General features: G+C 43.4%; 2 protein-coding genes and 1 long non-coding RNA gene across 6 annotated transcripts in view; 2 read left to right on the top strand and 1 right to left on the bottom strand.

The window, feature by feature from the left end:
* The window catches only part of DMRTB1 (DMRT like family B with proline rich C-terminal 1), a 22411-nt gene extending 15974 nt beyond the window's left edge, over positions 1-6437 (bottom strand). For 2 of the 4 annotated variants that reach the window (XM_042997233.1, XM_042997236.1), the window contains exons 1-3: positions 5476-5606; positions 2197-2297; positions 446-603 (exon numbers count right to left, since the gene is read on the bottom strand). The gene's annotated coding sequence lies outside the window, so the exon portion shown is untranslated. Of the gene's footprint in view, positions 1-445; positions 604-2196; positions 2298-5475; positions 5607-6191; positions 6277-6379 lie in introns of those variants that run through there. The other 2 variants (XM_042997235.1, XM_042997234.1) reach the window with 2 other exon arrangements.
* LOC122241352 overlaps positions 5671-12191 on the top strand; it is a 24131-nt gene continuing 17610 nt past the window's right edge. The window contains exon 1 of the long non-coding RNA XR_006221440.1: positions 5671-5910. This is a non-coding gene — a long non-coding RNA (uncharacterized LOC122241352). The remainder of the gene's footprint in view (positions 5911-12191) is intronic.
* Positions 5924-8621, top strand: LOC122241351 (phosphate carrier protein, mitochondrial-like). The gene has a single exon (XM_042997237.1). It carries the CDS (start codon positions 6260-6262, stop codon positions 7262-7264), a length of 1005 nt encoding a protein of 334 aa, XP_042853171.1. The 5' UTR covers positions 5924-6259; the 3' UTR covers positions 7265-8621.

Below are 12191 nucleotides of genomic sequence, written 5' to 3'. Positions count from 1 at the left end.
TTATTTTTACAGGAATATTTTCATAGTGCTCTTGGTAGGTATAAATTGCTAGTAAAAAACTACGTAAACTAGAAAAGAAGGGTGTTATTTCATGCTAAGGTTACACCATTCCTGAGATACATAACCCTTTAGATTCTCCTAAGATCCCAACCAGAGGGCATGGACAATTATGTACATGCTGCTTGATAAATGGAGTCCTTTGGACATGTAATATTGTTAGGAACTCTGGAAGTTTAATAAAAAATTATTTGATTTATGCCCTTCTCCCCCAGAACTCACCCCAGATAAACAGTTACTACCACCAGGAGCATTAGTGCTGCTTTGCACAAATAATTCCTTAAACAAGCAAACAAAAGGCATGAGGATTTGTTATGAACGGTTTTCATCTAAGCATATAGGGATTATTACCTCCCACAACATTTTCTTTAAACATGGTTAGACTTACTTAGTTTAATGAGTTTGGGGATTGTTGCTTTTTCCCCTTCAACTTGCCAGATACATCAGAAATATTTATTTTCAGAGACAGTTTAAGGAACTCCGTAATTCCCAATCTGTTCAAGTTTTACAGTAAATCTGAGTTGAATGCCTGTCATTGTTCCCAATCTGGTCAAGCAAAAAGAAAAAAAGGCATACCGTTCATCAGAATAATTAGTTGATTGAGGTTAAATAATTCTAGGAATAAACATTTGACCCCCTGGCACATCATAAACCTCCTGGAGTGAGAAGGATTATAAATTAAATGTACAAGATTTAAAATCATCCAGATACACCCCAAACATTATTGCAGGCATGTGGGACACATTTAGATAAGTTAAAACCAAGTGTGGGTTTAGAGTTTAGCCATCTTTGATCAGTGGCCTACTAAAGTTTTATTGCTTTGGTGTGAGTAGAGGAATCGTGACAACAGTGCCCCCTGCTGCCCGAAGGCCACCTCCCTTCCCCGAAACAAGTTTCAGGGATTTTTAAGACACACGGTACCCCAGGAGATAATGAAATTCTAGTAAGTATAAGGAGCTCAGGAAGGAAAAAACAAACAAAAAAACCCAACTAATATTCATTGAGGGCTGACATTGCTCAAGCGCTGTGATTTAATTTAACAATAATATGAAGTTTATAACAAATTCAGGAAAGAATAGGATGAAATCTCTGGATAAAGAAACCGAGGTTCAAGAAAGCTAGATGACATTTACAGGATTCATCACTAGAAATGGAATGAGCCAGGATTTGGACCCAGGTGTGCCTGGCTCCCAAGCCAGTGATTCTTATGTTGCAGCAAGATAGCAGTGGCTGGAGGCCTTGGGCACAGCTGAGACTCTTAAAAGTATCATGACCAACCATCCTGATTTGCCTGGGACTGAGAGGGTTCTGGGGACACTGGACTTTCAGTGCTGTAAATGGGAAAGTTGGGGGGCAAAACTGGGACACGCTGGTTGCCCTAGCTAGAATTCAACTGAATAAAGCACCAGGCTAGGAGGGTCTGTTTGGGAGGGAGGAAGGCTGCCCAATCGTCTGTCTGTCCTGTTCCTCTCTGTGGCCCAGGTTGCTGTGCCACAGGTGCGCAGTCTCTGTCCTATTTTATTCTGTGACACATCCTGGGGCATTGTCAAAGAAGTTCACATTTCTGCCAGCTATGATTTCTTCAGTTCCCATCCTAAATCATCAGTCAGTTGGAATTTAGTTAACTGAATAAATCATTCGCTCGAGTGGAAGAGAAAGAGCAGAGACTGGGGCATCACGGAAACATGAGTTCTGTGAGGATTAATGAGGGCCAGAAAAAGCGGGTGAGTAACAGAACTGACATTCATGGAATGCTTACTAATGTTCAGGGCGCTGGGCCAGGTATTTTGTGCGATTATCTCTTCTTTTAACGACTCTAAAGGTAGCTATAATTAACCCTAATTACAGATTTTTAAAAGGAATAAATAAATGAAGTTCACAAAGAGACTAAATAACATGGCTAAGGTCATCCAGCTGGAAGAAAGGGTGAAAAAATCTGGTACAGAAGCTTCCTAAATTGTTTCCTTCAACTTGTACATTTTCTTGAGCAATATATTAATGGCACAGAAGAAGTATCTCCTATGAATGAGATAAATTAACTTAACTTCTGTTTTCATGAAGTGGCCAGTGACTCATGCTACATGTTGGCAAAACATCCAAGTTACGCCTTCAGGACATAGAGGCCTAAGTAAATGGTACCTGCTGTTATTACTCTAGCCTTCTTTACTCCTCATTTTCTCCAAGCTCTGTTTTTGATAGAGTTCAGCATTTCCCAAAATATACTCCATGGGAGACTATGTCTGTGAAATGAGAATAGGCATCCGGTAAGAAAGGGGTTCTGGGATCCAGTAAAATGAGGATAGGCTAAGTTAGCTAGTCAGCAGACATTAAAGTTCTTTCCTCTGAAACTTCTCACTCTGTAATAAGTTCATGTGCCCCATGAAGCTCCAAGAGGAAGTTCTAGTGCTGTGTTCTCAACCTTTTATTCATTACTGGCCCTCCGTTTCCTGAAGCCTTTTTAGACATTCCCTTAATCACTCCTTTCCATCCACCTGCCCCTCCCCCAAATTAAATACTAAGGAATAAGATTTTGGTGAGTAGGTTGAGTTGGGGGGGGGGGGGCCCAAGCCATTGTATTAAGGGGTTTTTGCCCCCTGTGAACTAATTTTTACCCCCTTGAGGATGACACTGCTTCACTTGAGAATGCAGGCTCTGGCATGAAATGCTTCTCAAATGTGTTTGACCCACCACTGACCTTTCTCAAGTGGACCAGTATTCCCAGGAACGTACTTTGGGAACCCCAATTTATTCAGCATGAGATAGTTTAGTTTAACACTTTTTGTTTTCTTATGAGTCAAGGAGAGAATCTCTTCTTTCATACTTATATTCCTGATGTGAAAAGATAAACTGAGACATATTAAAAGTTTAAGAGTTTATTTGAGCAAAGATCAATGCCAGTTGGGCAGCAACAAATGGGAAGCAATTAGAAGCCTCCAGGGACAGGAATTAGGGGACAGACTTTCATAGAGAAGATGCCAAAGCAAACCAAAGAAATTATCTGATTGGCGTTTTGCTTTATATGGAAAAGCCTAGTTGGCCATTTGTGATTGGCTGTCCTTAGTTTTCAATTTCTTAACATTTGCAGGATTACATTTTGGTTTCCTTCCATAGACTGCTAAAGCATTAAGTCCACCTTAGTCTATTTGCCTTGTTTAACTACTTTAACACTGGTATAAGACTATACAGTAAGGGGGTGCCTGGGTGGCTCAGTCAGTTAAGTGTCCAAGTCTTTTTTTAAAAAAATTTTTAATGTTCATTTTTGAGAGAGAGACGGAGTGCCAGTGGGGGAGACAGAGACAGAGAGAGGGAGACAGAGAATCTGAAGCAGACTTCGGGCTCTAAGCTGTCAGCACAGAGCCCGATGGGGGGCTCGAACCCACAGACCATGAGATAACGACTTGAGCCAAAGTCAGACACTCAGCCGACTGAGCCATCCAGCCACCCGGTAAGTGTCCAACTCTTTTTTTTTTTTTTAATTTTTTTTAAATTTAAATTTATTTATTTTTGAGAGAGAGAGAGATACAGAGCATGAGCAGGGGAGGAACAGAGAGAGGAGACACAGAATCCGAAGCAGGCTCTAGGCTCTGAGCTGTTGGCACAGAGCCCGATGCGGGGTCGAACCCACGAACTGTAAGATCATGACCTGAGCTGAAGTCGGACGCTTAACTGACTGAGCCACCCAGCCGCCCCATAAGTATCCAACTCTTAATTTCAGCTCAGGTCATGATCTTATGGTTTGTGAGTTTGAACCCCACATTGGGCTCTGAATTGACCGTGCAGAGCCTGCTTGGGATTCTGTATCTCCCTCTTTCTCTCTGTGCCTCCCCAACTCACTCTCTCTCAAAAATAATCATTAAAAAAAAAAAAAAAGACTACAATAAGGACAGGAGTTCAGTAAGACTTGTTGATTGAGAAAATCTATATCTGCCTCTGCTCTCCATCAGGTCATCATCCTAAGTTTGTAATTAGGACCCAATTCTATTTTTTTTTTTTTTTTATACCGCCAGTTTAAACAAGTATATGTTAGGAGCGCCTGGGTGGCTCCGTCGGTTGAGTGTCCACTTCTAGATTTCAGCTCAGGTCATGATCTCAGAGGCATGAAATCGATCCCCATGTAGGACTCTGTGCTGAGCATGGAGCCTGCTTAAGATTCTCTCTCTCCCTCTCTTTCTGCCCCTCGCCCGTGTGCACACACATGCACACTCTCTCACACAAAATTAAAATAAATAAATAAAAATATGGTATAACATACATAAAGTGGCTAATGTTCACTAATCTTAAGTGTACAGCTTGATGAATTTGCACAGGATAAAGTACTAAAATTTTTAATCAGAGAACCTTTAAAAAAAAATCTTTGACCTCCCATCATCTACATACTGTGGTTTTCAAACTTTAATGAAGAATCCACCCGAGGGAGCTTATTAAAATTGCATATTCCTGCCCTCAGAGATTCTCATTCAGAGGTCTGGGGTGTGATCTTAGATTTTAAATAAAGCATTCCAGGTGATCCTGATGAGGTGGCCTATGGATCACACTTCTGAGAAATGTTAGCCTCCCTACAGGATAAATGTTAAAGTGCTGAATAAGGCATTAAAGCTTTCCCTAATTTGACCCGATTTCTCTTTTTCTAGACTCAACCCTTGCTAGTTTCCACCGTGTTGAATTACTCACCCCTCCTCAGTACTTCATGTATTCATGTTTCCCCTAACCTGGACTTCCATTTCCATCTACTTTATGTGACAGCCTCCTACTCATCCTTCAAGACCTCGCTACATGGTCATCTCCTCTGGGAAGTCTTCTCAACCTCATGAGATAGAATTGGTTGCTCCCTCATTGTTCACACAGAACTTGAATCAAACCCCTATCATAATACCACACAAGGCTGATTTTTAAATCCCCTTGTTTAAAAATAAGCAGGACTATATCTAGCTCCTCTTTGAGAGAGAGAGAGAGAGAGAGAGAGAGAGAGAGAGAGAGAGAGGATGCACTACAAGCTGGGGAGAAGGGCAGAGAGAGAGAGGAGAGAGAGAATCTTAAGCAGGCTCCATGCTCCGCATGGAGCCCCACGCAGGTCTCAATCCCATGACCCTGGGATCATGACCTGAGCCGAAATCAAGATTCAGATGCTCAACTGGCTGTGCCACCAGGTGCCCCAGTCTAGCTCTTTCTTAAATCCCTAACCCTCCACAAGGCCCAGCACAGTGGGTGAATGAATGAGTGAATGCTAGTGATTTACACGTGGAGTCACTCAATTCTCACTTTCCAAGCCAATGAGACTGCAGTCCCCCTAGGGGAAGTGAGGGTTTCTGCCTCACTTTTGTGATCTCCAGAATTATGCCAGGGATTCAGTAGTCAATGAAAAAAATACCCAATGAATGAAAATAATCAACAGAATCCCCACCCCCAACTCAGGGGTACCTCCATGCTTCCTAAGCCCTCACTGCAATTCTTGGAGGGAAACAGGAGTGGCGTGTGAGTGCTTGGGGGGAGACGGCATCCCTATCTGCCAGATGAGAATGGTAGGCTAGAAGCCGCAGGACTGGCTGGCCTCCAACACCATGTTCCTGGTTCTCTCTGCCCATTCCTTCCATAGAACACTCTGTTGCCATGGAGAGGACTATTGCCCTAAGTGGGCACAATTAGGTGAGACCTCCAGAAAGGCCTCTCAGGAAAGCAACGGTGCATGGCGACTCTTCGCCCCCTAGCCCAACTCCTTATCTATTTGCTCGCCTATTCCTGTGTGTACTCATGTTTGTACCTATTGATTTACTTTATTAGCGTCTTTGTAGAGGACTAGGCAGCTGGGCTGGGCAGAAGCCACCTGGGCACGCAGAGCCTTACCTACCGCTCAAGGTGAGATCTGGGGACCACTGCCCATTGGCTAGGGAGGGCTGAGGGGATGGGCTCCTGCCGCTACCAGAAGCCCATTGGGCTGAAGGTGTGAGGGAGGAGCGGAGGGCGGTCCTGGCGGTGAGGGGCAGGGTGATGCTCCCCCTAAACCTCTGGGAGCCGGCCTCAGGCCCCCAGCTAACCCGACCTGTAGGGGCTGCGCAGGCGCGTGCCGAGGGCGGGCAGAAAGCCTACGGACACCGACGGTTGGGGTCACGCGCGGGAAGCTCACGAAGCATGCGCACCTGCCCTTGGGCCCCCGAGAGGAACGAGCTCCGGCCGAGGGCGGTGTGGGGCTGGACGGAGCGCGGTCATGCGTGACGCTGGCGGTTGCCGGGCCCCGCAGGCCAGAAGCTTGGGCCCGCTCAAGGGCAGGTTCTGGGCGGCAGCGGCCGCGAAGGAGCAGAGCTACGAGTACGGCTCCACGAGATACCTGCTGCTGTGCGGCCTGGGCGGCATGCTGAGCTGTGGGCTGACTCACACGGCCGTCGTGCCGCTGGACCTGGTCAAGTGCCGCATGCAGGTGGACCCCGCCAAGTACAAGGGCATCGTCAGCGGCTTCGGCGTGACGGTGCGCGACGACGGGCTGCGCGGCCTGGCCCGAGGCTGGGCGCCGACCTTCCTGGGCTACTCCCTGCAGGGCCTGTTTAAGTTCGGCCTCTACGAGGTCTTCAAGATGCGCTACGCCGAGCTCCTGGGCCCGGAGAAGGCGTACCGGTGGAGAACCGGCCTGTACCTGGCCGCGTCGGCCGGCGCCGAGTTCTTCGCCGACGTGGCGCTGGCGCCCATGGAGGCGGTGAAGGTGCGCATCCAGACGCAGCCCGGCTTCGCGGGCACGCTGCGTGCCGCCGCGCCGCGCATGTACCGCGAGGAGGGCCCGCGGGCCTTCTACAAGGGCGTGGCGCCGCTGTGGCTGCGCCAGATCCCCTACACCATGATGAAGTTCGCCTGCTTCGAGCGCACGGTGGAGGCGCTCTACGAGCACGTCGTCCCCAAGCCCCAGAGCCAGTGCACCAAGGCCGAGCAGCTGGCCGTGACCTTCGTGGCCGGCTACATCGCCGGCGTCTTCTGCGCCGTCGTGTCCCACCCGGCCGATTCGGTCGTGTCCGTTTTGAACAAGGAGAAGGGCAGCTCTGCCCTGGGAGTTCTCCAGAGACTGGGGTTCGCGGGCGTGTGGAAGGGCCTGTTCGCACGCATCATCATGATCGGCACCCTGACTGCGCTGCAGTGGTTCATCTATGACTCGGTCAAGGTCTATTTCAAGCTGCCTCGCCCCCCGGTCGCCCAAGCGCCCAAATCCCCGAAGAAGCAGAAGTAGGCGTGGGTGTGTCAGCCCCTGTGGCCACCGTCCACCCAGAAGGCCATCCCGTGGGAAGGGGGGGGGGGGTTGCGTCCAGGCAGTGCTAGCGTGTAAAATGTTCGGTTTTCTGGTTTGGGAGAGGTGACGATATGTAGTCCGAGTTCTCTTTAAAGGATTGATTCCTTCTCTTTCGGCGATCCAAGAGGATTGCAGCCGTTTCATGTAGGGGTCCGGACCCTTGTCTTTGGGGAGTCGGCATGGCTGCTTTAGCTCGGTAGCTTTTGAGCCACTGTAAGGAGAAAACCCTTAACGGGAAGTCATGTTAGGTAATTCAGGGTCTCTAGTTTGTTTCTACCTTGATCCACCGTTCGGTGGAGATTTCCTGAATAGCCTACTAATGAGGTTTTAAGGTCAGCACAACTGTATGGGACAGGGAACAAAGTAAAATTCTACTAAAAGGCATTCACCTCAGTAGAAGTCGTGTACCTATTGAATAGATGACGGACTCATACCATGTTTCTTGTTCATGTCCATTACAGGTAAAAATTATTAAAAGTCAAATTGTGACTTATATTGCCTGATACCTTAGAATGTATTCTCTGTTTTCAAAGAGACATGACATGAGAAGATCTGCATTTTCTCATTTTGCTTTGTCCAATTCTCTTCCTGATGTTGCTGATTAGAACATAGCTCTCTCCAGGAAGTGCTACAATTGGATCAATGTGGAAAGCCAAAATGAGATGAAGGGCAGGCTCTGAGAATAAATATGTAAAGAAAAGCCTCTGTTCTCTAAAAATTTCTTTTGTACAACTCAGCTTTCAACAGCCCCACATCCAAAGAGGATCATACCACCCTGACATTTAAAAACACACACATGAAACCCTGCAATTCCAATTTTTTGTTGAATATTAAAGAATGGTTTTGGTGACTTTGGAAGGAAGATCTCACTTTTAATGTCACAAATGCCATTCATTTAGTTTGGTACATGTTTCCATGATCTTTACAATGGTTGAGCTTCATAAAATTTACTGAAGTTATAAGGCACATTTTCAGTTTTCTGTGGCCTTCACATCTCTGCCTGAGGAAATTATAAAATTAGTGAAATTCTGTGAATTAGAGATGTTTGTGGAATATGAGCAAGAAATAAACTTCAATGTGATATTTGCTATAATTTGCCTGAATGTTACACGGTTGCCTTAACTTGTATTAAAGACTGCAAACTTAAAAGATGTTGATGTTTTAACTATGTAATAGTAAACTGTTCAGTATAAACTGAAGTTTACACAGTGTAACAGAAGCTTAAAAGTGTCTAAATTTAAGTAAGTATATTTGAACTGTCTTGACTGAATAATAAAGAACTTGGAGGAAAAAATCAGAACTTGTGAATGAGCTAGAATGAAATTTATATTTAGGGCCTGTATTTTGTTTATTACTGGGGAAGATGCATGGGAAGGATACTATGTATTTTTTTTTTAATTTTTAAATGTTTATTTTTGAGAGAGAGAATGTGCGCGCATAAGTGGGGGCGGGACAGAGAGGGAGGGAGGCATAGAATCTGCAGGAGGCTCCAGGCTCTGAGCTGTCAACACAGAGCCAGATGCAGGCCTCCTACCTGCCAACTGTGAGATCATGACCTGAGCAAAGTCGGACACTTAACCGACTGAGCCACCCAGCACCCCCAGGATACTATGTATTATTAAGACATTGACTTTCCTTAGGCAGTTGGCTTCCAGGTTTTTGAAAAGAGTTCTCAATGAAGGAGAGTGATAAATTTCAAAGGACTAACTTGTGCATGTTCTTACTAGGAAAATTTTAATACAAATATATTTCTGTCTAGTGTTGCCTTGTAAAATGTTAGTGGGAAGTTTCTTTGGTCAACAGTTCAAGAAGTTCTTTCTATAAGTACTATGATTTAAGGATTTGCTACAAAATCTTTGGAATTTCAACATACCACTAGTTCTGCTCTGTGGCACTTCATGATTGCTCTGTTGAGAACACCAGATAATTTCTGTAATATACCCTGAGAATTATAATCTAAGGAGAACTATTTGGCATGATTCTGACTATCGTGGACATGGTCAAGGAAATGGGTTTACTTAGTTTGGGTTGGCAGTTTTCCTGTTCAGTTCCTAGATTTCTATTCATCTCTTTTTTTGTTGCTAGTTTACAAATGTCTATCTAAGTAGGGGCCAGAGTAGCTGACAATAAAGACTAAAAATTAAGGTTAATAAAGGTCAATAAGTAAATCAATTTAAGTAAGGTTAATAAATACAAGTTCACTTAATTAAGTAACTTAATGACTGTTTTACATTCAGAGTCATTGGGGATTTTTTCCCTAGTTAACTATTCCTTTGGTACAACTTAAACTTCTATTCAGTGTTTTACTTTGTAATTACCGCTCAGTGAAATCATGCAAATCCATTAGGATCAGAAAAACCATAGTATATGTTTGGCATTATGAGACATTTTATATGCATTTTCTCATAATCTCAATCCTTGAAGTAGTGCGTTTTATAGATAAAGTGCATTATATATACAAAGAAACAGATTCAAGGGCTGGGTAACTTTCTCAACATCATATAGCTAGTAAGTGATCGTCTGAATCAGAGTCCACATTTTCTTCATTACTCAAGCTCAGTGCCTTGACATAACCAGTAATTATTCTTTTCATAAGCTGCTTTTTATAGTGCCTCAAGAATATTTTTTAAATTTCTATTTGTAAAAAAAAGATTTCTAATTTTACACTAATGGAAAGTTTATAATGTATTTCGATTGGGGAAAACCTATGGCATAATTGCTTAGAAGTAATCAAACTGCAAACTATTTAAATACATGTAATTCAATATTTAAATCATTTTCCACACCAGGTCAGTGCCTCAGTCCTAACTTGAAGGGCCTGATGATATTAAAAAACAGTGCTGCTTCTTCTTCTTCTCCTTCTTTTTTTTTCTAATTTGTGGTACTGCAGTTTCAAGGCTTTATTTTATCGCATTTTCTAATTCTTTCCTCTAATCTTTAATTCCTATAGCTAAAAAAGCTGGCTTAGGCTATTTATCTTTTCCCCCAGGTGGTGATCAAAGTAGGTGTTTCAAGTATATGAAATTAATTTCATGATAGGGAGCTGTAATCTCATCCACTGATCCATCCTTTGAGAAGTGAATAAAGAGAGTAGGTAAAATCTTGAAAAACAAAGGCCATATTTACACGTTAAACCACACTGATAAAGATTGAAAAGAATCAAGGTATTAATGTTTCGAGTATTTGTCCTTGCTGTGTAAATGTGTCTTTAGAAAGTATTTCTTTTGAGCCTTTCAAAGGCAAGAATGATCACTGAAGTCAGATCACATTTTGATAGGCAGCCATTCAATTATAGTATGTTTGTTCTGAGTGATCTTAAAGATCAATATATTTTTTTAATCTTTTAATGTTTTATTTTTTGAGAGCATGAGTGGGGAAGGGGCAGAGAGAGAGGGAGACACGGAATCCAAAGCAGGCTCAAGGTTCTGAGCTGTGAGCACTGAGCCCGATGCAGGGCTCGAACTCACAAGGTATGAGATCATGACCTGAGCCAAAGTCAGACGCTCAACCGACTGAGCTGCCCAGCCGCTCCAAGATCAATTTTTTTTTTTAATCATAAGCAAAGAACTATTTGAAAGGGAATTAAATTTTAATATTATTTAGAAGGCTTTGTCTTGCCTTTGTGAATGGTAGGAAGAATTTCAACAATGTAATTATAACTAAGATTTGTGGGTATGTGTGCCCATTTTAGTTAACGTATTTTGAGACATTCAGTGATAGAGTATCCGAAATTTTTGAGGCAATTTGGTAATTCTGCCCATGCCCAGTTTGTAACACTATTGATCAACATGTATCATATACCAAGTGTTGTGCTAGGCAGAGGGGTTTTCGTGATGAGCATGATGCATGGTCCCTGCCCTTAAGGAGCTTACAGTCTAGTAGGAAAAGCAATTTACAGTCATAGTGTGCTGCAGATAAGTAGAGGGTGTTTGTAAGATTGGACATCTAAGTGATATCAAAAATGAGACCTAGAGGATAAGCAGGAGTTAGACTGGCAAAAAGAAGATACACACCATGTGCACCTGCCCTGAAGAAAGAGAAAGCCTGATGGTTTTGAGGAAGTGAGAGAAGTTCATTTTGGCTGGAGCCTTTCAGTTGTAGAGGGGCTGGTATAAAATGAAGTAGGAAAGGTAAAAAGGAAGAGGGCCACTCCAAGCTTTGTAGTCCCTGTTAAAAAATTTGGGCTTCTTAGAGTGTTCTTACAGCCATTGGAAAACCCATGAAGGACTATAAGCATGGAATGACCTTCAGGTTGCTGTGTGGAAAGAAATGGAGTGGAGGGAGAAGAGATCAGTTAAAATGTTGCTATAATCCAGGTGAGAGAGACTTTATGGTGACCTGGACTATGATGACAGTGGGGACACTAAAGTATCACGAGAAGCCAAAAGGTGGAAATAACCCAAAAGTCCATCAGTGGATAAATGGATGGATAAATTGGGGTATGTACATACAAAGGGATATTATTCAACCATAAAAAGGAACAAAGGACTGACAGGAGCTACAAGTTGGATGCACCTCAAAGACCTCATGCAAAGTGAAAAAAGTCAGACACAAAAGGTCACATATTGCATGGTTCGTTTTTTACAATACATCAAAATAGACAAATCCATGGAGATAGTACACAGATTAGTGGTTACCAGGGGTTGGGGTGAAGGGAATGGGAAGTGATTATTTAATGGATATGGAGTATCTTTCTCAGGTTTTAAAAGCATGGAGAGGTGGTGGGTGAACAACCTTGTAAGTACACTAAATGGCATTTAATTGTACACTTTAAGATGGTTAATTGTGTGTTAAATTAATTTCACCTCGATAAAGATATCATGAGATGCTTTATTCATATTAGCTCCAAAGTGGAAACAACCCAAAT

This window comes from Panthera tigris, chromosome C1, assembly GCF_018350195.1.
Source record: "Panthera tigris isolate Pti1 chromosome C1, P.tigris_Pti1_mat1.1, whole genome shotgun sequence".
Lineage (NCBI taxonomy): Eukaryota > Metazoa > Chordata > Mammalia > Carnivora > Felidae > Panthera > Panthera tigris.
The sequence above is the reverse complement of the archived record's forward strand: the minus strand, read 5'-3'. Positions and strand labels throughout refer to the sequence as shown.